General features: G+C 37.5%; 2 protein-coding genes across 2 annotated transcripts; one reads left to right on the top strand and one right to left on the bottom strand.

Moving 5' to 3' along the window:
• The first annotated feature begins 4,087 nt into the window (after window positions 1-4,087).
• LOC113283114 (purine permease 3-like) lies at window positions 4,088-5,590 on the top strand. Its single transcript, XM_026532268.1, has 2 exons — window positions 4,088-4,984; window positions 5,121-5,590. The coding sequence occupies exons 1-2, from the start codon at window positions 4,148-4,150 to the stop codon at window positions 5,466-5,468; spliced, it is 1,185 nt and encodes a 394-aa protein (XP_026388053.1). The 5' UTR covers window positions 4,088-4,147; the 3' UTR covers window positions 5,469-5,590.
• On the bottom strand, window positions 5,581-11,045 carry LOC113283113 (protein tas-like). Its single transcript, XM_026532267.1, has 8 exons — window positions 10,739-11,045; window positions 10,552-10,647; window positions 9,513-9,596; window positions 8,860-9,020; window positions 8,295-8,412; window positions 7,463-7,598; window positions 6,640-6,818; window positions 5,581-6,060 (listed from the first exon to the last, which is right to left on the bottom strand). The coding sequence occupies exons 1-8, from the start codon at window positions 10,961-10,963 to the stop codon at window positions 5,821-5,823; spliced, it is 1,239 nt and encodes a 412-aa protein (XP_026388052.1). The 5' UTR covers window positions 10,964-11,045; the 3' UTR covers window positions 5,581-5,820.
• Window positions 11,046-27,177: the final 16,132 nt, after the last annotated feature.

Here is a 27,177-nt window from a genome sequence, read left to right as displayed (position 1 = left end):
TTAGCCATCCATTTATGAACATCAACATAGATCGAATATTGTATGTAAGTCACAAAATTTTAGGTTCTCAACAATACAGTTTAGTGTGTACGTTTGTATCATTTGAAGAATCCTTTCTTTTATAATATCATGTAGTGGTGATTCTCAACAATACAGTTTTGTATGGCCGTATCACCAATACGGTTTTGATTTGTATGGCAACTGTAGTTTCTATATCTGTGTGGATGTTGAACATGGGGAACTGGGTAATTGCAGGGGGAATGTGGGGAAATGAATTTTGACTAGGTCAATAAACATAGACTTGACGTTTTCTTTTGTGGTTGCAAAAAATTAGCAACGCCGGAGTTGTGTTGCTAAACTAGAACCAGAACCAATAAATTAGAACCAGAACCAACAGTATCTAGTTCCGGGTAAGGGTATTCCTGTAACTAGCAACAGATTAGCAACAGCAAGATCTTGTTACGAACAAAAACTATCGTAACAACGAATTTCCGTTGCTGAACGAGATTAGCAATAGAGCTTATGTCGTTGCTAAAAATTGCGACACCGTCTTTAGCAACTGCAAAACCTGTTGCGACCCTGTTTAGCAACAACTATAGTAGGTTGCTAATACCTTAAAATGGTGTAGTGTATATACTAATAGAAAAAATACCTTCAAGAAAATCATCAACTCCAATCATATCGGAATTCTATATCAGCAAAATTCCGCCAAATCTTCCACAAGAGTTTAAAGCTATCCATTTACATGGAGTTGTTCCCCAACATTGACACACAATAACATCCGTACAAGCCTTAAGCTTCGTTTCTTGAATCATAAGAATAATACGCTTCCATCGTTTCACACGAGCCTTTAATTAACTTGGAGCGTTTAACCGGGTCTTCAAAACCATTCACATTCCAAGATATTATATTAAACATTTAGAAATATGACAATCCATTGAAAACAAAGACCAAAGCAACCACTCATTAAATTCCAACTCTACCTCCCGGGACAATCTCATCTTTAAAAGCATTTGCATGAGAAAGAAGTGTATTAGACATGAAATTGATCTCTTTATTTGTGAATTCAATTCCCGAGTTACCGCCAGACTCTTTGATTTTTTCGAAGAACACATTGAGTTTCTCATGTAAACCTTTTGCCATCTCCATAACGTCATCATTATCAAGCCGTGCTCGTTTCTTGGTATTACTTGTTTGCGATGCCGCATCTTCACCGTCATCATAATTCTCTTCATACATTTTGTTATTTCCGTTCTCGTCACAACTATCAGTCGTGGTATCAGACCCCTTCACCGTCTCTCTATTTCCGTTTTTCTTGCTTGATACCTCCCCATTTGGAGAGTCAGAAGAACTGAAGACATAAATAAAATAGTTCAGTTTTTTGGAAACTGGATTGTCCTTATTGGCTTAAATCTCTCTTTAAAGAGAGGTTAAATATGTACTCCATCTAATTATTAATGAATTTTCTTTCCTATTAATAAAAGAGTTAACATGATAAATAGTTACTTTTAATTTGCCCGGCTAAATTGGGACCCATATGGATTAATTTGGGCCAAAAAAGAGACATTTTGAAGTAATTCTGAAATCGACTATTATCCATCATATCTCACTTACTTGTACGGGTGAATACTTATATTTTATTCGAGAAAAGAAATTAAGCAGCTGCTAGCATCTTCATCTCTTTCCTTCTCCGTTCCCTGCTGCTACCACTTCTGTTTAGCCGAGGAAATAAATCGAGGGATAAAACAGATGAGAGAGAGATTTTTGCTGAAATTGAGAAGAACAGAGGTGATTTGGCGATGATAAGAAACATACAGAGCAGTTGTTGCTGCAATTGATTCAACAAAACAGAGAAGAATTTAGGGTTTGCTGGTTAACAAACGGTGGTAGTGATTAAGGGTTTTGAGATGATTTGAGAGTTGTCAGCAAGATGGGTTCGTAGAAGAAACGGAAATTAGAAGCTAAGAAGAACACAAAGAAGATTGATTGATTGTTTGAAGATCTCTGATGATATTTATGAGCAATCAAGAAGAACCAGAAGTAATTGAAGTGGGTTTGTGTAGATTCAAGTTGATTGATAATGGTGCAATGGGTTTGAAACAGACAATAAGAGAAACAGATGTGATGTTTCAGAGATTAGGAAGATGGATCAGGGTCTTGAGTTGCTTTGTATATGCAGCTGTTGAATTGAAACAAAAAGCAACTGTCAATGGTATGGTAAAATTGATAGAGAGATATGAGATCGAGAAGAACAAAATGACGCCACACTGAAGAGTGGTTACTGAGCTGAATTGAAATTCTGTTGAAGGATGAAATGAATTCAATTATATGTATGTTAGGAACTTGGGATTATGCAGGGATGAAGAGGAGAAAAGCAACATCTTCCATTTCCTCACCAGCAACCACCACCTTCCATTGCTTCACATATCGGCATATATAGATAGGATGCTGGAATTTTATAGATATCAATCGGAGCTGCTCTGAATTTGGATAATGGGGTTCTGGAATTTCGTAGATATCAATCGGCATATATAGATGTACATATAAACCAATTCAAGCAATTTTTTTTTCTTTTTCTTGCAAAAATCGGAGTATGTTCATGTCAACATAAATCGTTTGTGAGTAAACTGTTAAAATCGGCGTCCGTTCATATTAATATAAACCGATTGTTGGTAGAATAATTGACTAAAAAAATTAAATAAGAATCGGAAATTGCATTACAATTTATTTATCGATTCTGGGTTTAATATTCTTCATTTTTAAAACCCAAACCCAAAATCGATATATGTATTGCAACATATCCCCCGATTTTGATTTTTGTGTTGGCCGTGAAGATGCCGGTGATTATGGAGATGGTGGCGGGTGGTTATCAAGTTTTAGTCAAGGAGGCGGTTATGAATACGTGAGTGAAATTAGATTTTAGTATTTTAGAGTAAGAGTTATTTGGTAATTTCATCTGATTTTTAAACAACCCCATCATTGTTCGAGGTGGAAACAAAATTTCAATATGCCCCAATTAATGTACCTAGGCTGCAATTTAGCCAGGTTAATTTGTGTCTCACTTCGAAAAATCAAATCGATTTATTTCTTTCCACAAAACCTAGCTAACACACATTGAAACAAAAAATCTTCCATAATTTTTCTATTCTTGTACTACCTCCATATCTAGAAAAAAGGTACTATCATTTCTTTCGTTTAATCCGAAAATAAGCTTAGAAAAACAATAGTAACTTCTTTCTTTTTTTTTCTTTTTTTTTTTGTAAAAAGGGAGAGAATAACTAAAACCCACCTGACTTTGAGTGCCCTAAGGAAATAATTCCATACAGACCAAGCGGAATGATGACAATGGAATTAAGATGCTAACAATTTCTTCAAGAAGACCACACAATAACTTACAACTAATATTTTGGACTCTAACACCTGTATTGCAGAATCGTCAAAGTTGGAACCGAATTCAAATTTGCTGCCCAATAAAAAGACACCCTTGGTGGAATGTTTTTCTCGTTGAAAAACAGTTTGAGTCGGGCTGCTTGACTATTCTCCAAAATATCATAACAATTCTTCACTTTGAAATCAATGAAACGTCTCCTCTCACAATAAAATATATGAATACGTCTTTCACGTGGGCAAAATTTACATAGAACTCGTATACTCATGCTGCAGCGGTTGACATGGAAGTGCTATTTGCATCCGATGGAGAGCACACCAAATGAATTTTTGAACACCTCAGAGACCCACAAACCATAACTCCGGCAGATCTTTTCCCTTGCGAAGTTCACAATTCTCATGCTGTTCTTCATGAATTTTTGTGAACTTTTGCCACCATGCAAATGCATAAGAAGATGTAACTAAACTACTCCTGATGTGCTAGGCTTGTTAAGACTTGCGGAAAAAACACACAATCATAGTACCTCCCCCCATTTTTATTTTTATTTGAAAAGCCGTCAGAGACCATGACGCATTGACATTCTTGCCTTGATAGTTTAGTTGCAAGTAGCACACCTTCAATAGCTCAGGAGGGTATGGTGATAGATGCACTATAAATGATAACCATGTCACAGACTTCTAGTTAAGAGAACAACACACCTAGAAGAAGTACTTCCAAAGATCATACTCTAGGAAAAGAGAGAATACCTTCTTCCATTCCATGGATATAGAAGCAGCAGCCTCCACTATTGTGGGAGCAGCAGCAACAAATTATAACCATGGAACAGGAAATCATCATAACAACCTAGCAGTACAAAATGATCATGAAGATGATCTTCCAAAAACAGGCAACCCCGTCACTAAAAAAATAGTGATAGATTGGAAACTCATATTGTTCTGTCTCTTGTTTGCTTTTGGATACATAGGAGGACCCATGTTGCAGAGACTATACTTCACTCACGGCGGAGGCCGTAAATGGTTTATGAGTATGTTACAGTGCGTCGGGTTCCCGGTGTTAGTAGCTCCACTCTCTTATATCTACATAAAGAAAGTAAATGGACCATCATATGATGCTTCATGGGTTTTCCTTATGGAACCAAAGCTGTTCATGTATAGTGCACTACTTGGAGTTGCGCTAGGATTGGATAACTACATGTACTCAGCTGGTCTCTTTTATCTTCCTGTCTCAACTTCATCACTCTTGTTCTCTACCCAGCTTGCTTTTACAGCTATATTTGCTTTCATAATTGTGAGACAGAAATTCACATTTTATTCATTCAATTCAGTAGTTCTGATGACTCTTGGATCTGTTGTTTTGGCATTGAATACTGGTAGTGATAAGCCTCCTGGTACTACTCAACAACAATATTACCTTGGATTCGCTTTAACTATTGCCGGTGCTGCTTTATTAGGACTCGTTCTGCCTTTGGTTGAACTTTCTTACGGGAGAAGTAGTAAACCTATCACTTATTCTGTTGTCATGCAGTTTCAGTTTGTTCTGAGCTTATTTGGTACTATTGCTACCATGATTGGGATGGCCATCAACAACGATTTTCAGGTACACTTTATCCTTTTCCTACATATATTATGTTTGGTTTAAGCAGTTTCTTTCTGTTTGTCGTCCGAGGAACCGGAGTGGATTGCATCATTTACTAGAGAGTCATTTGTTGTCTTTTGTTTTCATGTTGTTGCAGGTTATTCCAAGAGAAGGAAGAGATTTTGGTTTGGGCCAAGGGAAATATTATTTGCTGATAGTTGCACTTGCAGTTGTTTGGCAACTCTTCACTATAGGATTTTTGGGACTCATCTACTGCACATCATCTCTGTTTGCTGGAATTTACACTACATGTTTACTCCCATTCACTCAGGTCGCCGCGTCAATTGCTTTCCAGGAGAAATTCACCAGCCAAAAAGGAATGTCACTTGCATTATGTTTGTGGGGTTTCGTTTCTTACTTTGCAGGGGAATACAAGAAATCCAAGAAACCGCACCCCATTGCTTATGATAAAGAGAAGTCAGAACTTTCAGATAATGATGCATAAAACGTCAATGGAAGGAAGTCCATTAAACGTCACATAAATAGCTTGATTTGAATCTGTGGTTAATATGATTTCTCTTTTATGTAACAATTTTGAGTAATAAAACATGATCTAATTCTCGGTCATTTTTGGCGTCTTTTTTACTGTTTCTTTCATCTGTATAACTGATTTACTTTAACATAACTGCACTGGCTACAAACAGTTGAACTTCTCAAGGATTAAGGAGTACAAATGTAAATGTTCACAGAGGAAATTAAGCACATACTTACAAATTCGGAACTGACGTCCTAGTTACCGTTCTCCTTAAAACAGGCCGTAGGAGAGATTTTCAAAACTGGAATTCAACTCCACATATTCAAAAGATTGTTGGATCTCTGTATCTTGCGAATATGTCTTCAATACCTTTCATAACTTCAGGTGACAAAGGTTGTTCAGTTGTAACAAATGCATCAATATTTTCTTTTAATTGTTCTACAGATGTAGCACCGATGATCGAACTACACACGAATGAACGATCTCTTGTAAACCCTAGCGCTAGTTGCACAGGTGTCAGGCCATGTTTCTTGGCTAATTCAACATACTTTTCAGTTGCTTGCTGAAAATGACAAATACAAGAAATATTACCACAGGTTGTACAAAATTTTAAATCATCCAAATCAATTGTTTCTGAAAGAAAATAAAATAAACACGATCTGACAGATCATCTCCCTTTACTATCTACAAATCTGTGTTAAATGACCCCTAGAACACTGCTGATTTCAATCACTTTCTGTGGGGCTAGAAATTAAATGGTCAGATTGTTGGTGAAGATTAAGGAATCCACCGAAAATTTTCCCTTAAATTGCAGGAGTTGCCCGACAATGGAAACTGAGCATGTCTTAATTCATTGTAGTGAATGATGGGGTAGAGAATTTAGAACGATATGTTATTTATTTGGTAAGGAGCCACTCATGGGTTGTTTCTAAGTGAGCCACACACAAAAGATACATGAAAAGATGAATTAAACGGAAAGTTGGGGTAATAGGTAGTAAACAAAAATCCATGTGTTCTGTTCGCCCATCTCCAACGTAAATTTCAATTAGTGGTGTTTTAGACATGTTTAATTCTCTACAACCTAGAAACAGATTCACTGAGTCACTAACGAAAGATGAAGATAGTGAGATATGAAACACACCTTGGAGAGGGATTTGTTGTATCTTTCCATGTAGCCAGGAAAGATGTTAAGTCTTCCATTCTTAGCAGCTTCGGTATCAGAATTCAGATACTTCCCACTCAAAGTTCCACCAGCCAATGGGGAATAAGCGAGTAAGCCGATGTTGCAATTCTTAGGTTCGCAAACTTCAACTAGATCAGCTGCATACATAAATAAAAAAAGTTGACGACTCAAAATTCTAAAAATCATCAACTCAGTGTGGTGCATGGAAATTGTGATAAAGAAGCCTTCTTCTCTAAAAGTCCTAAAGTACTATTGTTGGTGCTCACAGATGTTAATACTTTCTATTGAGAGAACTCTCATAGACCTCACCTATAATTTGACTAGCCAATATAGAGGTGGTTCATCTAAACAAACCTCTCAACAGTTTAGGCCGATGAAAATTGGTTACCATATTAGAGCAAGAATATTAGGAACATGAAATTGTATCTGTATATTGAAGGTTGGGCAACCAGAGAGTATTGGCAAAAAAAAAATCAATTCTGCGTAAATAACTAATACAATTTTGCCCACACTTCAATATCTCTCGTTAGAAGTATAGAAGGTGGCCCTGGCCCTAATTGTGAATGGGATTGCAAAACCATTCAGTATACCAATGGGATGAAGCCATGAAGGTATCAAACAAAAAACTTAAGTACCTAACTGAATGAAAGATATTTTTGGCTAACTATGCTGGCTTATAGAAAATGTGAAAAATGCTAAATGGGACCAAACTAATCTGGAAATAGCTTTATTTTCAGTTTTTTGCTCGTTAACTTTAAGCTTTGGATTGCTACAGGCTTACTTTCAAATTGGCATCGAACTAAGAGACTGTAGCTGTTCTGGATGCTAACAATCTTTGGTAGTCCTTCAACTTTCGCAGCATGAACGAATTCCATCACGCCGTATGACGTTTCATTGGAGACACCAATATAACGCACCTGAAATCAAATAGCTGTTATGTGGGTACAGATTATAAAAGTTATCTGCGTACAGGTCTGTAAACTTTAACTGCATACAGGTCTGTAAAATACTGTCACGCTTCAAATCACTAACAAAGATGCCAGTCAGAATCTTACTTCTCCAATTGCCCACCAATAAACTGTGTTTCCAACACTAAATATCTGATACAACTATTTTTCAAACACTAGAATGTATTCGTAGCAACGATGGACCTAGTTTTGATAAAGAGCTGGGAAATGAAAACTTTCCAATTTAACTGCGTACATTTGTTCTCATGAACAAACAGTCAACTATCACCTTATTGTCTATAAGAGTATTATGATACGGAAAATTGGTCTAAAGAGGTCAAGACCACTCAAAACGAACAAAACAAAAAATTATCATCAACCCCCCTTTGATTCGATGATGCACCTAAATAGATAGTTACCAATGATATTTCAGTTCTTAATATGAGAGTAATCAAACTGAAAACAATCTGATAATTTTTGTGGGGGTGATCTCTTCACAATGATAACGATAATTAGAAAAAGAAAGCTCTTCAAGAAACCTCCATTTGGAACCCAAAAGGAAACGATTACACGCTAATATCTGAATTCATATATTTTATGTACTTGTATGTGTCTTCCAATATTAGATTCTAAGGCAAACCAAATATCATAACGCCTGATACTTACCTTTCCTTCATCAATGAGTTCTTTAAAGGCCGTGAGTTGTTCCACGAATGGCACACTGGGTCTCCACTTTGAAGGATCATAAGATGACATGCCAAATAATGACACATAACGATCTGGCCTGAAACAATATGTTTATATAGGTCTCAGAAGTAGAAAAATATATTACTGGAAAAATCAGGGGCATTTGCAGTATGTATGACGGATTATCAGGATAAAGTATGGACTTCAAAATAGAAAAAGCTGTCCACATGGAAAAGTTAGGGACAAATGCATGGACTGATACCGAGTGATAAAGGATTATCAGGGAAAAGTATAGTTGAACACTAACGATTTTATCTTTTACAACCACTCAAGAAAACCATTTTGAAATGACTGGAAAATCAAATACTGCTAACTACCATACGATAAATGCCATCACACAGAAACATGAAATATTACCCTTTTCTCCAAAATGCAAGCTGAATGACTTGGATATAAAGTTTTAAAGAGTGACTAGTGAGGTTTTAAAACTCCATACAATGAGTGACCAGCAAGTAGGTGACAAGAATCAAAAATGAAAACTAACCAATGTATTTGCAACAAATCAATGTAGTCAGTGTTGAGGCGCTTAAGGCTTTTCTCTACACTTTCTTTAATGTTAGCAGCATCAACACGCAAAACGCTTGCATTCTCACGTATATAAGTTGATCGCTCTGAATAGCCACAAACCTTAGTTGCCAAAATAACCTAAAACAGACTCATGATGTTAGCAACTTAGTAAATTAGGTCATTAGAAAAACTATTTGCGTTCTTGCAGAAAAGCATTAGTATCCTTATTTCTTTACCTGCTAAAGATACTTACAAACACTATTCTACAATTTAGGGCTTTGGAAATTTTAATTTGTTGAAAACTTGCTGTCTTAGGTCAGGCAGCACCTTGTTTGAGAAATTCAAATTTATGATGCCTTTCAATTTCCCCGAGATGCTAACAAGAGAATGAATTTTATTGCAGACTTTTTGTTCCACTTTTTATGATGACTTGACAAAAACATTGGACAAGCAGAAGCCTTTTATTTTTATCTAGGAGAAAAATTAGCATACTCAATGGAAAAAAGAAAGAATGTGATTTCAAAACAATTAGTTTGAGCAAAATGGAAAACCGGTCGTTGGGTAAGTCCAAGGGAGCATAAAAAGATAACAACAGACAGAAAATAGATAATGGTAGCTTCGCAAATTGACCTTATCACGGGGTTGAGACTGCATCCAGCTTCCAATATAAAGGTCTGTTCTTCCTTGTGTTTCCTTTTTCATGGGAATTGGGTACTTCAAAACGAAACAAGACATATGTTATTGCAGCTCACCTAGTCACAACCAGCTTAATCCAAAACGAAGAAGCATTACAAAGAAGCACGAGATTTTTCATATAATGCATATTTGGAATTATACGCAAAACTATATAGCATACATTTTAACACGTATACATCGTAAAGTATCAAGATGTGACCACTTTATGGGAGATATGCTAGAATATTTACTTTCAAAGTCTTTTAGCTCAGGTAAGAAGAAGTAATAACAGTAACATAGGTTAATGGAGTAAACAAGTGGCCTCACAATAGACTAACAGTTCCCTTCTTTCTTCTTTTCATATTATTTTGTCCTTAATCAAATCCTGTCGAACACAAGTTTAAGGATGGTGCCCACCAAAACAATCTTTCGGATACTACCTGAGATATAGCCAGATGGTTTACTCTTACAACCTTAAAAGACCAGCTAGATTTTTTTATGGGAAAGAAAGCTTCATGTAACATTATTGTTAAGAATACCTCGTGGATAACAAACTTAACTTGCAATTCTGTTCTCTTCTCACTTAGGCTTTCCTACGGTGTTCTCTCTAGGAGGCTGCTTAAGAGTTGACCTATAAGGATGCAAAAAAAATCATTAGAGGGAAGAGATCAACTTCTAAAATTATCACTCTCATGTAAAACTGAGCTTCTAGGACTCGGATGGATCATGGTGATTGTTTCTTCGACTAACAGACAAGGGTCAACTTCAGCAATTGTTTTGTTTCTGTGCGGGCACTGACTAAATACACTGCTCAATATCAGCCTAACCTTTCCATAACTCAAGAAACACTGGAGCTGGACATCTAATCTAACCAAATGCACAACCCTTAAACTCTCTAGCATGAGGCTGCATTTGAGCTTCCTAGATTGAATTCAAACTCAAGAAATTACTTAGATAAAAAGAACATCTATGGAGGTTTTGGAACGAGACTTACAGCTTCTGCAGTGTCCAATATATTAATTCCATTTTCGAATGCGTAACTCAGAATTTCATGAGCCTCTTTCTCTGTATTCTGTTCCCCAAAAGTCATCTGTCCACCATTCAAACAATACATTCCGTTTTCTTTAGAACCAATGTCACAAACAATGAATGTGCAGTGGATAATTGAAGAATTGTTTTACCGTTCCGAGTGTAATTTCGCTAATTTGTAGGTCAGAATCTCCAAGCTTTCGATATCTCAACTCATTCTTCACGAGATTTGCTGTGATGGGTGTTTTTGAGTAACTCCTTCTATCTTTGAATCGAAGAAATGTAGATGGAACCGAAATGTTTTGACGGTAAAATCTACCATTGTTGAAGAGAGATGAAGGAGGTTGATGAAGTGAAGAAGTGGATGCCGTTGCCATTGATTAACACCTTCCAAGTACTGTACACAGTCTAGCCTTAACTTACTCCTCCTTCGCCTTATCAACAACAAAAATGCATCCTCAACCTCAGTCGCTACAATAGAAACACTTTAAAAATTCATGGCCAATTCCGCTGGACACGTGGACCAAAACCGGCCTGATATTTTATAGACGACTATCTTAGCCCGTTTATTTGGGAGAATTAGAATCTTAAGAATTCAATTATGGGGTAATCCAATTCCTGGAATTGGATTCCAAGGAATTTGATTCCAATCCAAAAATTCATGTTCGGTTGAGATAATTCAATTACCATTGTTATTACCCGGAATCCAATTCCATTGCATCATTGAACCAATGCAATAGAAATCTATCATTTTGAAGGGAATTGGATTTCTAGGAATTGAAATTCCCAATTACATAGAGTTCATTTGCCCCGTTCGGTTCAAGGAATTGGATTCTTAGGATTCTAATTCTCCCAACCGAACGGGCTATCCGTGTGAAGGGTGAAAAAATAATTTTTTCTTTTTGAGGTACAAAATAAAATATATTGGAATAACAATTAGAGAAGGAGAAGAACTTCTTATGGATAAACAAACATCATATATTACATACACATAATGTTTTTTATATACATGTTAAGGAAAATCTAGTCATTTAATGGACCGCACATCCATGGGCCATAGGCCCTATAACACTCCCCCTTGTGCGGTTCAACAATGGAATTCCAGACGTAGTGCTTCACATATAGTGCTTCCAATGTAGTTCTTCAAATGTCGTTGTCTCCTTGATGACTTGTGCCGAAATCAATTGCCTTACTAAAACTTTGACAAGGAAAAATCCAGTGGGATAAAACCTTGGTACAACTCTTCACATGTAGTACTTCACATGTTGTCTCGTACCTTACATGTAGTTCATCACATGAAATACGATCTCCAAAGATCGACGAGTCTAAGTTAATTTCCTCGTTAAAACTTTGTCAAGAAAACCCAGAGGGACAAAACCTGAACTAAAGAAAAAGAGTACAATATTAAGAAAACTTAGAACATAGTTGGACTCCAATATGTTGCCTCACTAAAACCTTGACAAGGAAAACCCAGTGGGATAAAACCTTGACGGAGGGAAAAGAGTACAACGTGACAGATGCAAGTAAAGGTGATCCGTCGCAGATGATCACTTTGCTCCGTTGAAGTTGATTAGTTGCTTCACAACTCTTAAGGAAGAAAATCCTCGTGGGAAAGACAACAGCCTTAGTTGGGAAATTGCATTCCCGGTATTTGTTGTTGTGTCATTAAAACCGTGCCGAGTAACAAAACCATGTGGGAAAAAGCAACCACGGTGAAGGAAAATAGTGCAACACACCATTAGATGCTCCCCCTGATGTCAGACAATTTTCATTAGTCTAATGCAGTCAAAAGGAGTTTATCACACTTTACTTTAATGACTTGAATGTTTACAAGACCATGTTGTTGATTCTGGAAGTTACGTTGCTTAATAGAATATCGCGTTTCATTTTTTTGATTCAGATATTTTCAGTAATATCAACGCGATCTTTATGTCTTCAACGTTCAACATAATTGATGTTTTTAGTGTTGTCTCGCTAAAAACCTTGTCGAGTAACAAAACCCTTTGGGAAAAACTATTCTTGGTCGAAGGGAAAAAGAGTACTACACAACTTCAAGTTCGAAGTAAAATATGTTGACATCATGTCCTTGAATCCTCCCCCTGATGTCGGCATCTCCCCCTGATTACTTTCAGAGTTGTTCCAGGCAGTTCCTTTAGTCATGTATTTTTCGAAACTAAATATTGGTAATGAAAAATAGTTTGCCATATCTCCCCCTGATTACTTTCGTTGGAGAAGAGATTATTGTTCATTTATAATCAACAACTTTTGGATTGCACTTTCATTAGCATTCCTTTTTATGTCTTTGCAGGGATAAAACAAAATGGTTACTTTTAAGTATATGATTACATTCATTGTACCATTCCAATGACGTTGCGTGGGCGCTGAGCTGTATCTAGCTAACAAGTTCCCTGGGGATGTAAAATTTAATCGAGTATATTATTATACTAGGTATAACAATGCGTCTATTGTACTTAGATATGAGAATTTCATCCCCAACACATCTTCGTCATCTTCCTTTAGACGAAATGGTCACTTACTTACATTTGAACCTCGACTAATCATGGGAGTGTTATCAGGATGCATGTCTTTATTAAATTGCCTGACAAATTTAGACATATGAAAACTGGTGGAATAATATACCACAAGCTCATTATTCGGTCGAGCTTTTCCCAGATTTTTCATCTCAAATTCGGATTTCGAATAGCTTTTAAGGTCTCTTATTAGATCAAGAATACCCATCATGTCTGTACAATTGACATAGATAGCTACAATTCCAAATCAAGAACTTTCTTGTGAATACGCAAGGAAAAATAACTTACTTGTCTATCCCCTCCAAATCAAATAGCCACTTAGACGGGTATACCACATACATATGCACTATGTGGTTTAAAGTCACTTGATTTGGGTAACAAAAGACTATCAAGTACTTTTGTAAATATCTTCTATCTCTTGATTCTTTCAGAGATACGTAATAACCACATACATATGTTGCATTCAAAGTCCTTTTGAAATTATCAAGCTAATTAAGCGGAACACTATAACGTTCATTATAAGAGGACAATTCCAGGGCTTTGTGAGAAACCTCACGCCACAAGGCGAGTCTTGATATTTTGAGACTTCATTCTTCCCACTATGCTCTATGACAAATAATCATGTATGTCTCATAGGCTTTACACTTGGTTGGTTAGCACTACCACACCAAATACCTGTATATTTGTCAAAGACCCTACCTGGATTGTGTAGGCCAAATATGCTCTTTGTTGATATTAAGCAACAAGGAGCTTGGTTCGATCTCATTTTGCTTTATTTCCTTAAGCAAGTGTATATGAAATTAATCATCAATATGCTCGCATGATCTTTCCATTGACTCGTGCACATTCTCATAATCCACTTGGGATGTCATTGTTCTCGGGAATCATTAAACTTCATAGCGTCCTCCAGTTTGATTCATGGACAAATTCAGAGACAATCTTATGAGATGATTTCTGATGATATTTTTAAGTGCATATTTTGCACTTATTTAGTGTCGAATCCATGCTATTAATTGCTATATATTCTTGTGAATTGTTGTATATTACTCTTGTTTTCTCTTATTTGTGTTTTATTAGATGAAACATCCAAAAGAAGCGGAAATAGCTACAAAAGTGAAGTCACAAGTGAAGAAGGGCCAAATACCCAGTGTAACTCGTTCAAATGGAGGATTTCTAGTCATCATTTTGCAGAGGACATGAAGATGAAGTGAATGGCGAAAGAACAAAGTCATTCTGAGTTCGTATGAAGAAGTTATGGGCAGAACAAGAACTTAGAAGACTACAAGGCAAAATGGTCATTTGAAAGGTCAATGGCTATTGCCACCCCACAGTACGTTAAGGGGCAGTCATTCTGTTAATGGGTGAATGTTTTAAAGGAACTGCTAAAGGCAGTCAAGTCGTTTACTGGGGGAAGCCATAATTCAAATAGCTGTTAAAGACACCCGGCCTATTTACTTAGGGCCATTATCTTCTACCATTTAAACTCAACAGAACAGAACTTGGCCGAGTTTCACGACCAGCTCCGGCCATTCTCGTGTTGCTGCATTACAAGGCGAGGAAGAATACGGCTTTCTGAATGAGCATAACAGGAAATGGAGAAGAAAGAGTTCGATCTAGTTAGAAAAGGGTTTTGATGGTGAATGCTTCCACACTTGATCGTGTAGATAGCAGCTATATTTATATCAATATGAATCTCAGTCTGTTACAATGTGTTTAACAACCAAATGAGATTACACGCCATTATTGTAGGCTACTGACTTTGACAAAATACTTGGTCATGGTCTTAGGATTGAGGCATAATAGGCAAGTCTTATGGAGTCTTGCTAACACTCCCCCTCAAGTTGTACTGTAGCTCGCGAAGATGCAACTTGCTTCTCAGTAAATGAAACCTTGGCGCTAGTAACCCCTTGGTGAAGATGTCTGCTATTTGATCTCTTGAACTAATGAACCTGACCTGAAGTTGCTTTGAGGCTACACGCTCACGAACAAAGTGGTAGTCTATCTCTATGTGCTTGGTACGAGCATGAAACAAGGGATTAGAGGTTAAGTACATTGCTCCTAAATTGCCACGGTATTCAGCTTCCGTGCTGGACTTGGAGACAGTCTTCTGCTTTCTTGCACTCCATGAAACCAGGTTGCCTCCAAAGTAGACACAATAGCCACTGGTAGATCGTCAGTCATCAAGACAGCCAGCCCAATCCGCATCAGAATAGGCTTGTAAGGAAATATCACTTGATGGTCGGAGATGCAGTCCATAATCAACTGTGCTTTTGAGATACCGAATGATACGTTTCACTAGATCCAAGTGCTCTTCATAAGGGTCATGGATATACTGACAGACCTTGTTTACTGCAACTGAGATGTCCGGTCTTGTCAAATGCAAATATTGCAGCGTACCCACAACACTGCGATATAAACTCGGGTCATGAAACTTACTAGTACCTTCCTTCTGAATTTTAACATTCGCAGCCAATGGTGTGTTCACTGGTTTAACCCCATCCATCTTTGTCTTACGTAAAATATCCGTGACATATTTACGTTGGCTGAGAATTAGCTCATCTCCACGCCTGAGCACTTCTACGCCTAGAAAGAAGGATAAATCACCCAAGTCTTTCAGTGCAAAGACTGCACTGAGATCAGCAATCAAAGCAGATATTTCAGCTGCATGAGAACCTGTAACTATAATGTCATCTACATAAACCAGAACATATAGCGTTGACCCTGTTGATTGGCGAATAAAAAGAGAGCTATCTGAAATTGACCCCTTGAAGCCCAAATGAAGTAGATAGTTGATGAGCTTTGAAAACCAGGCCCTAGGCGCCTGCTTGAGTCCATAAAGAGATTTGTGCAACTTGCAGACATGTGTGGGATATTTTGCATCTACATACCCTTGTGGCTGCTGCATGTAAACATCCTCCTCCAATGTTCCATGCAAAAACGCATTTTCTACATCTAACTGCTTGATTGGCCAGTGATGCATAACTGCAATAGATAACACAAGACGGATGGTGCATGGTTTAACCACCGGTGAAAAAGTTTCACTATAATCGATTCCCTGTTGTTGGTTGTAACCTTTGGCCACCAGACGGGCCTTCCTTTTGTTAATCGAACCATCTGGGTTCTGTTTGATTCTATAAACCCATTTCGATCCTACAACATTCATACCTTGTTCATATTCGACAAGAGAGTAAGTCCCATTCCGAATAAGTGCATCAATTTGAACATCCATCGCCTCCCTCCAATCTGGATCTTTATTTGCAGCTGAAAAGCAGGTTGGTTCCATGAAGTCTGCATCAGGCAAAGAATGTTTCGAGGAAATGAGACATAACTTCTGAATTGGCTTGTGGATGCCAGATTTCGCACGTGTCATCATAGGATGCACTTGGCCTCCATTGTGGTCTCCCTCTGAAGCAAGAGCAGTTGTAATTGGTAATGTGGATACATTAGTAGAGGATGGATTGGAATGAGATGCAGCAGTCGATGATAAATCCAGCTCCATGGCAGGTGTATCAGCAGAGACAGAGGATGTAGCTTGAATTGGAGCAATTTCTTGAATTTGTGGAGCAGGCAGTTGATGATGATTGGCAGCATGTTGTACACCACTGTTGCAAAAAGGATACTTAAAGAAAATACCTGTGCTAGAATGCACTATACCTGGATTTGGCATCGGTGGCTGCTGCTTGAGGGATGCAAATGGGAATGTGTTTTCCTCAAACCTGACATGTCTAGAAATATATATCCTGTTTGTTTCTCTATGTAAGCACATGTAACCTTTATGAGCATTACTGTAACCAATAAAGACACAAGGAAGAGACCTAGGTTCTAACTTGTCACTGTTATATTGCCTTAAGCAAGGATATGCCAAGCAGCCAAAGACCTTGAGGAAGGAATGATTAGGTTGCTTGTTGAATAAAAGTTCAAGTGGAGTTTTTGATTCTGACCGTGACTTGGGCAGTCTATTAATGAGATAGCAAGCAGTAAGAAAGGCATCTGCCTAGAATGATTTAGGCATATGTGCATGAAAGAGTAGAGCCAAACCAGACTCTGTGACATGTCTGATTCGACGCTCAGCCAGTCCATTTTGAGGAGACGCGTGAGGACATGAAAAACGATGCTGGATGCCTGAGTCATTTAGATAAGATGTGAAATTTCTGTATTCCAAGGCATTATCTGACTGAAAGATTTTTATTTTATTGTATGTAAGATTTTCAACCTGCTTCCTAAATAGAATAAAGGTTTGCAAAGCATCAGAACGCTGTACTAGCGGAAAAATCCATGTATAATGAGAAAATACATCCATAAACAAGATATAATAGCGAAAGCCAGTTCTTGACAAAGAAGGAGATACCCAAATATCAGAGACAACTAAGCTCAAAGTTTTATTATAAGCAGTGTTACTAAGTGTGAAAGACAACTTCTTGCTTTTACTCACATGACAAGAGTGACAGAATTCAAAAATTTTATTGCTCACTGGAAGGGAAAACTGACGACAAATTTTTGACACAGTGCTAAGCATAGGATGACCTAAACGCTGATGCCATATTGGAAGAGTTGAGGAAACCATTGCGGTTGGTTTTATTGAACACTTTGGCAAACTGACTCCATCAAACACATACAACCCATTCTTATTGATCCCTCTTAGCAGCGACTCCCCGTGCGTTGTCCTTTACAACAAAAAAGCCATAGTGAAATTCAAAAAAGACATTGTTGTCTTTACAAAATTGTGAAACTGATAGGAGATTAGTTTTTATCTGAGGAACATGATAGATATTGTTCAACATAAAAATACGTGAGTTCAGTGTAAAGGAACCATTACCAACGTTGGAAATATCCAGTGCATTACCATTTCCCACATGAACTTGTTCAGTACCATGGTATTCATGGGGAATAGACAGGTTGCACATGTCAGCTGTAAGGTGGTGAGTTGCTCCTGTGTCAGTCACCCATTCATTGTTTTGATGACCACCAGGGAAGGCAACATAGGCTGCAGGAGAACGATTGGAGTTGTTACTAGATTTCTCATAACGAAACCAACATCTGTCTCCCAGATGTCCTTTCTTCTTACAAATCTGGCACTTTTCAATAGTCTGTTGATTGCGTTGATACTGCTGCGACCGATTGCTTGATGAGTTGTTGTTATATTGATATCCCTGATTGGTAAATCTCCTTGGATCTCCTCTGCTGGATGACCCTGCTTGGGTTGCAACTATATTTGCAACTGGTGCCTGCAATAATGATAACTGTTGCTCTTGACGCATCTCAAAGGTAACTAGATGAGAGTAGAAGGTGTCTATGTCCATGTCATCTACAGTGCTTAACGCCGTGACAATGGTATCATAACTTTGATTGAGGCCATTACTAATGGCCTTTTTTTTCATTTGTTGTAACAGCGCAGCCAGACTCTGCCAACTGAGCAAATAAGGATTTAGCATCATTCAAATAGGTTTTGAGTGTTTTGTTACCTTTGGACATGCTATGAAGTTGTTTCTTTAGATTCATCTGATGATGAAATGTCTTAGGTGCATACTCCGATTCAAGTTTATCCCAAACGTCTTTTGCAGTTGTGAGAAGGGCTACATTGCTGAGAACCTCTGGAGTTAATGTTGAATTAAACCATCCAACAATTAAAGAGTCCTGATGTTCATAAGCCGTGAACTCAGGATTAACAGCATCACTGTTTGGTAATGTTCTTGCAGGTACTGGTTTGGTTCCATCCACAAACCCATTGAGATCATACCCCTTTAGAATGGGTTTGAACTGTGCTTTCCACAGAATATGATTAGTTTCTGTATGTTTTAATGTTACTAAATGATGAATCTACACCTGTCTAAGGGTATTGGTGGTGTCTGCCATTGATGGTTTTTTTGTGTTTCTTGTGTTGGTTTGATTGTAACAGTGGAAAAGAGAGGGGATCAAACCCTCCTGATACCAAGTTAGAAAAGGGTTTTGATGGTGAATGCTTCCACACTTGATCGTGTAGATAGCAACTATATTTATATCAATATGAATCTCAGTCTGTTACAACGTGTTTAACAACCAAATGAGATTACACGCCATTATTGTAGGCTACTGAATTTGACAGAATACTTGGTCAGGGTCTTAGGATTGAGGCATAATAGGCAAGTCTTATGGAGTCTTGCTAACAGAGCTGATGAAAGCCATTGATGCTCGGTCTTTGTCGTGACTGAGAACAACGCGAAAATAAGAATGGCTGGCTGCTTCCACTGATGGCAGTGACAACGAGTTTGATGATCAGTGATTGGATGATTGAATGAATGAAGTTGATCACGATGGTGACGATGAACATTGATGTTGTTTAAAAGGGTCCGAGCGAAGGAGGTGTTGCTGTGGTTTGGTTAAAAATGGAGGTTGCTGCCATTATTGTGTGAAGCCGGAGATGAGTTAATCATAATGAATGATGGTGATGTCGCAGCTCTTGATGGAAGATAACTCGTAGAGAACCAGTTGAAACTAGAGCTGCCAATGGGTAAGATATGGGCGCTATTGCAGAATGAAGAACTCGAGCATGGTGATGCCATTGGACGGTGATGGTGTTGATGGAGCTCGAGATGAGATTACAGAGATGAAGGAGATGGTTTGAGTCTGCAAAGGTGCTGAGTTAACTGTCGAGTAGGAAGAAGAACATGGTGATGATGGTGTTTGATTAGGAACTGATGCTTTGCTGTGACTGAGAGATAATGAAGAAGGCTCGAGATTTATTGAAGAAGGATAATGAAGAGATTTGGGCCTCGAGCTGGACTAGGACATGTGGTATGTAATGGCAACTGCAAGATGAAACTTAGCTTATATAAAGACAACTCTCTTTATTGATGTTTATAAAATCTCTCAAAACTAAACACAAGCTCTAATCTTGCTCATATGATCAACCACAACTTTGGTGATCATATATATATAGAACTATGAATTCCTTTTCCTAGTCCTATTACCTTATTACATGTCTTTCCTTTTATTAGAACTAGATGACTTCTAATTCCCTTAGAATTACATCAATTTCCTAATCTTGTCCTAACCAGCTTGTTAATGACTTCTATGTTGAAGTTTAACCAACACTCTCCCCGTTAAGCTTCAACCTTACCCGTGACATATCTTGTACTCCAATCAATTGTCTCATTTCTTCAAACTTGATCCGAGCTAATGCCTTTGTCAATATATCTGCTTTCTGCTCAGTTCCTAGTATGTGTTCAACGTTGATGATCTCCTTCTCGATACATTCTCGTATGAAATGATACCTTTTGTAAATGTGTTTCGTCTTCCCATGAAACACTGGATTTTTAGTGAGTGTAATTGCAGACTTATTATCAATCTTGATGAGAACTTTTTCAGGTTCTCTTCCTTTGATTTCACCCAACAGTTCTTGAAGCCATATTGATTGTTTAGCTGCTTCTGTTGCGGCCATGAAATCAGCTTCGCATGATGACAGAGCTACTGTGTCTTGCTTCTGTGAGCACCATGTAATAGGTGCTTCACCTAGATAAAATATATGACCAGTTGTACCTTTTCCATCATCTTGGTCAATATTATGACTGTTGTCACTATACCCAACAATTCCTTTTGATCCTCCTCGACCATACTTCAATCCACAGCTGATTGTTCCTCTTAGATATCTCAATATCTGCTTTATTACATCACCATGAGACTTGCGTGGACTTTGCATATAACGGCTTGCTACTCCCACAGAGAAATCCAAATCTGGTCTTGTGTGTAATAAGTATCTTAGGCATCCAACATTTCTTCTATAACTTGTTGGATCAATCTCAACTTCTTTTTGTGCCTTTGAAACTTTAAGTCCAAACTCCATTGGTATCTTAGTTGGATTACAAGTTTCAAGTCCTGCTTCTTTCAGAATTCTCCTTGCATAAGCTTCTTGTTTAATCTGAATCCCATCTACTCCTTGATGGACTTCTATGCCAAGGTAATAAGTGAGTTTTCCGAGGTCTGACATCTCAAACTTTGATGACATTTCTCTCTTGAACTCATTGATCACCTTAAGGGAGTTTCCAGTCAAAAATAGATCATCTACATAGACTGCAATCACAAGAAGCATTCCCTTTTCTTCTCTTCTGTATACTGATGTTTCTTTAGAGAACTTAACAAATCTGATTTCTCTTAAGATTTGATCTAACTTTGTATTCCAGGCTCGAGGAGCTTGTCTTAGACCATATAGAGATTTTGATAACTTATAAACCTTATGCTCTTGTCCTTTTACTTCAAAACCTTCTGGTTGTTCAACATACACATCTTCTCGCAATTCACCATGTAAGAATGTTGTCTTAACGTCTAAGTGGTGAATTTCCCATGAGTTTGATGCTGCCTCTGCAATTAATAAGCGTATTGTTTCAATTCTAGCAACTAGTGCAAAAACTTCATCAAAATCTATGCCTGATTCTTGTATATATTCTTTAGCTACAAGCCTTGCTTTGTATTTATTGACAGTACCATCAGCATTCCATTTTATTTTGAAGATCCATTTAAGACCAATCACTTTTACCCCACCTGGCTTATCAACTAGAAACCAAGTCTTGTTTCTGTTGATTGAAATAATTTCTTCTCTACATGCTTGTGTCCATTTAGTCGAGACCTTTGCTTCCTGAAAATTCCTTGGTTCATCATTAACAGAAAGTAGCATAATCTCACATTCTTCTGCAGCTTTAAGAACATAATCCTCCAGATACTGCGATCTCTTCTTCTTCTTCTTCTACTTCTTCGTTATTCTCAGTGTTTTCATTATTCTCTTCTTCTTCTTGATTAACATCATTGTTTCCATTGGTATTGATGATTATGGGTCCTTCGCCTTCATCAATTACTTGACCCCATCTCATGTGAAACATCCTGGATCCCTACTTGGTCCATCATTAGTTTCTTTCCAGTTCCAGTTTGATTTTTCATCGAATACCACATCTCGACTCACTATCACTCTTTTCGTTGTTGGATTGAATAATCTGTAGGCTTTGGATCCAGGCTCAATTCCTAGATTCACAAGAGTCTGAGATCGATCATCCAGTTTCTTAAGAGTTGCAGAATCAACTTTTACGTATGCTTTGCAACCAAACACTCTTAAATGATCTATGTTTGGTTTTCTCTTTCGCAAGCTTTCATATGGAGTCATGTCTTTCAGAGCTTTCGTAGGTATCCTGTTTATTAGGTATGTGGAGTGTCGTACAGCTTCTCCCCATAGATAATTAGGTACCTGCATAGCCTTTAAAGAACTTCTTGTCATCTCCATTAGAGTCCTATTTCTCCTCTCCACCACTCCGTTTTGTTGTGGTAGCCCTCGAACCATCTTGTTCTGAGACATAGTTTTTAAGGTTCTGAAACTTATGTGTCCTAATCTTGCATGCCACTTCCATGTCTGATATTCCAGTCTCATATTCAGACACAATGGCCTTCCAATCATGAGACTTATCTTGTAGAGTCTATTCTGTGAGCGTGAGACTCTAACTAAAAGTCTTCCACTTGGGTCATGAACTGTTAGATAATCTTGTCGCATTCTAACATCACATCCAACTTCTGTAGCTTGTCATAAACTTAGAATGTTGCTTTGTAAGTTTGGGATGAAGTAGATGTTTGTGACAAGCTTCTGTTCTCCGGTCTTGCTCTGAAATAGAATTGATCATTTCCCTTCAATTTCTACAGAAGATCCATCCCCAAACTTCACTTGTCCTTTGATTTTCTCATTGAGTTCAGAAAAGTAGTGTCTCTTACCAGTCATGTGATTGCTGGCTCCATTATCTAAATACCAGATTCCTTCTTCTCCATCCTTTGATTCGTAGTTTTTTGGTATTAGGTTCCCTTCGTTTAAGAATACAACTTCGTGCATGAAAAGAGCTGTATCTGCTTCCCTTGTTTCATTCTTGTTTGTTTCTTCCATCTTTTGTATTCTTTCAGGGCATACAGAGGAGAAGTGTCCTGGTTTATCACATCTGTAACAAATAATGTTTGATCTATCCTTCTTTTCTTTCCCTTGGTTTTGATCATTCTGACTTTTTGTTCTATCTTGTGAGTTAAACCTTCCTCCCCTTCCTCGGCCTCTGTTTCCTCTACCACCTCTTCCACGACCTCTTCCTCTTGTCGCAGAGTTTTGTTGGTAAGAGTTTGTGTACAAGAGTTTTCCTTGAGTTTCTCCATTGTTTTCTTCATCAAGGATTCTTTCTTCATATGATTTCAATCTTCCAATTATATCTTCATAGCTAGTCTTCTTTAAATGTAAGACTTGTTCGAGAGAAGCTATGATATGAATATACTTGGATCTTGGTAAACTATTGAGAAACTTCTTTACCAGTTTATCTTCATCAATGGATTGTCCAAGTGACGCAGCTTTTGAGGCTATCTCTGATAGCTTTCCTGCAAATCTATCAATAGTATCAGTGTCTTTCATCTTCACTCTTTCAAATTCAGACATTAAGGTTTGCAGACGGACTTCTTTAACTCGATCAGCTCCGAGATTACGTGCCTTTATTGCATCCCAAATTTTCTTTGAAGTTTCCTGTTCACCAACTTGTAGAACAAGACATTCCGGTATTGCTTGAAAGAGTAATCCAATGGCAACATTGTTTTTGTCTGGGTCCAATGTACCAGGATCAATTGTTTCCCAACCTTTGTAGATTTTCATCAGTACCTTCATCCTCATGGCCCATACTGTGTAGTTTGTGGCGTTGAGGATTGGAACTTGTATTGATGGTGGCGTGAACTGTTTTGCACCCACAATGGTAGTTTCGTTTTCCATGGCTCAGAAACAAGCTCTGATACCAATTAATGGCAACTGCAAGATGGAACTTAGCTTATATAAAGACAACTCTCTTTATTGATGTTTAGAAAATCTCTCAAAACTAAACACAAGCTCTAACTTATTAGATGTCTTTCCTTTTCTTAGAACTAGATGACTTCTAATTCCCTTAGAATCACATCAATTTCCTAATCTTGTCCTAACCAGCTTGTTAGTGACTTCTATGTTGAAGTTTAACCAACAGTATGAAAATATCCAAGACTTGTTGTGTCGATGGAGAAGTTTAAGTTGAACAGGGAACAGAAGAGAGAGTTATCTCTTGGAGAATTATTCTCACGCGTTAAAGGTGAAAACTAGGAATCTCGTACAGCAGAGTACACCGAGTTGGATGTTTCGTCCATCTGAAAGAAGACATAATATGTTACATGGGGTCCGCTGATCACACTAGCCAATTACAAGCCGGGTTTTCTGTATAAGCTACTCTGTGTCATACCGGATCAACATCACTTAGTTTCTCCCGCAAGGGATTCTTCTTAGCTGACTTCCAATGTTTATCAACTGCGAATTTTAGGGATCGTACACGGCTACTGATGCCTATATAAAAGCCGAGTTCAAATACAACTTTTGTAGAGAGAGAAAAGCATGGAAACAGAGAGGAAATTTTTTTATCGTACACGGCTACTGATGCCTATATAAAGGCTTGAGAAGCCGAGTTCAAATACAACTTTTGTAGAGAGAGAAAAACACTGAAACAGAGAGGAAAAGTTTTTATCTTATATCTTGCGGTTTACCCCACTAGGGGAAACCAAACTATCTTCTTCTATATATTTTTTTATGGAATTTAATAAATCCATGTGTAGCTAATTTTTACTGATTAAGGATGATTTCAAAGTTCTGAATAATGGAATTCTAATTCTTTTTATGAGTTTATTTTAAGTTGATTTTTTCTTGTCGATTTCCTCTATTATTTTTAGTATCTAAGATTACTATTGGGTTATTCAATTGGCCATTTGAATTAACCTGATAGTAATTCTTCTACTAGTATCGGGATTGGTGATACGTGTAATAGTCACTCAATTTCATACACAAGTAGTACATCGCAAAAGCTGACAGAGGGATTCTGTTAAGCAATTGTGTATAAAGATGACACTAGTAAGCAGACCGAGCTTATGCGTCTGATGCTAGGATCAACCTAATTCACAAAACGTAATGCATTCGATGGGTTACACCTTGAGAGCTTATTCATGGTGGCTCAGATGGATAGAATCTGGTAGTCGAGCGCTTCCGTATCCAGTGACAACAGGAATTCCGGGGATAGCAGAGCTTATTGCTATTATACGGTTGGTGACAATATATAAATTCAACAAGGAATAAACGAGTATTTTAATTAAGTTTCAATTCAGTGGCAGCGAATGGTTCCTTAATCATCCTTGTTTTCTTATTATCTTTTTATTTTACTTTCATCAAACCAATCCCCTATTTTTTATTTACTTTATTTTGCTGATCAAATAACTTATCAATTACACAACTCTCTGTGGGAACGATCCTTATTACCGCTATATTACTAGTTAATTAGTGGGAAAATATCTTAAATAATTTGTTGCGCTTACGACACGCATCAGATATAAATAAGTTGTGCCTTCCTCACCTACTTCCTTTCTAGGTGAGGATTGACCCAACCAAGTGGTCTCTTCAACTTCCTTTATGGAGCCACGGCCTCAGCCACACTTCCACTAAGTGTAGTTGCAACACCTTAGTCTATGGTGTATATCCCTTATTGAGGATTTGTAACCTTGCAGGTAAGTTTGCAGCTGGTATGTATAATCTCATCACTTTAGCGACACAGTGGGAACACACCACGATAATTCCTGTCGTTCCCTTAAAAATACTTTTTCTTATCTCCTCCTAACGACGGGAAGACTGTCTCATTAAAGTGATAACCCGCAAATCTAGCGTTATGAGATCTCCTGCCAAAGGTTTTAAAATGCGGATAAGTGTTGAGAGTAAATATCCAACAAAATTACTTAATCATTTTCGTGACCCATCATAGTACGATGTTGACTCGTAATGGCACATATATAGTGCAACCAAAAATACGTAAGAACACAAATGTCAGGCTTATATCCAGTTACCAACTGGTACATAGAAAGGTTGACTAATATTTGGGTTCTAAAAACGAATTAAGTAAAGATGCATGTAATATTTCATATCCCCAAAACAATAAAAGGTAGGTTGGTACGCATAACCTATCCATAAACACCATCTGTAACCTTTGATGGTAGCCTCTGTGAGACCGTCGGGTATAAGATGCTCCATATTGATCCTATTAACCATGCAATATTCATCAAGTCTTTTTGATGTAAATTCTCTAGCATTAACAAGGTTGGTGAGCCTTTGAAATTTGCATTGTGTAATATGTGCTAGGAAAATTAAACGCATCGTTTGTTGTGAGCAATAACTGATTCAATGCGTCGAATCATCCAACAGAGCCATAAATCACTTGAATGGTCCACATTCTGCATGGATATATGTTCGCTAACAACACTTTATTTCTTTGGAGAATGAGTTATTTACCATTTGCATCTAAGTAAAACAGGATGGTCTAAATCATGTTTTACTAAAGAAAGACTTTGTAAGATGAGTGACGTGCTTTCTTACTCTAAAGTATAATGGGGAGAGGTAGTGCAAATCTAGTAACTTTAGAAATCACTGATTATGATAGATGCCGTAACTTCACATTCTATTAGTTCATTGTCTTGTACACTCAAATGAAGTGATGTCCGTGTTATTAATTACAAAACGAAACATCGTGTCACAACCAATGTGCCTTATGGTTATGTCAAAGTATTTATGAATCAATCCCAATCAATTCATTTTTGGGGTTAATATGGATTCAGTAATTCAAGTTCCAGTGGTATACAATTCACTAGATTGACACATTAATTTTTTAAGATATATTTCCTTCCAAATATATTAGAGACTATAAATGATGCAATCAATTACATTCTCATCATTGTGATGTTCCACATGATATCCATTTGCACGGGTTACTTGGGAATTTAACAAGGTGTGATTATCTCTCGGTACATCTAGAGATTTTGCGACGTCTTTGTTATATTTTGAAAACAAATTTTGAGCAATGTTGCGTCCGATGATCCAATCCTTGTAGTCACATTATAAGGAAATCGTTCAACAACTAATTTAAATTCCTTAAGAGTTTCATGTAATAAGTGGTGTGACCTTATTACGTAACAAAAGAAAATCTATCTCATTTACTTTTGAGTGTTATCGTTCATGAAGATGATATACTTTTCAT

Source organism: Papaver somniferum, chromosome 5 (assembly GCF_003573695.1).
Source record: "Papaver somniferum cultivar HN1 chromosome 5, ASM357369v1, whole genome shotgun sequence".
Lineage (NCBI taxonomy): Eukaryota > Viridiplantae > Streptophyta > Magnoliopsida > Ranunculales > Papaveraceae > Papaver > Papaver somniferum.
The sequence above is the reverse complement of the archived record's forward strand: the minus strand, read 5'-3'. Positions and strand labels throughout refer to the sequence as shown.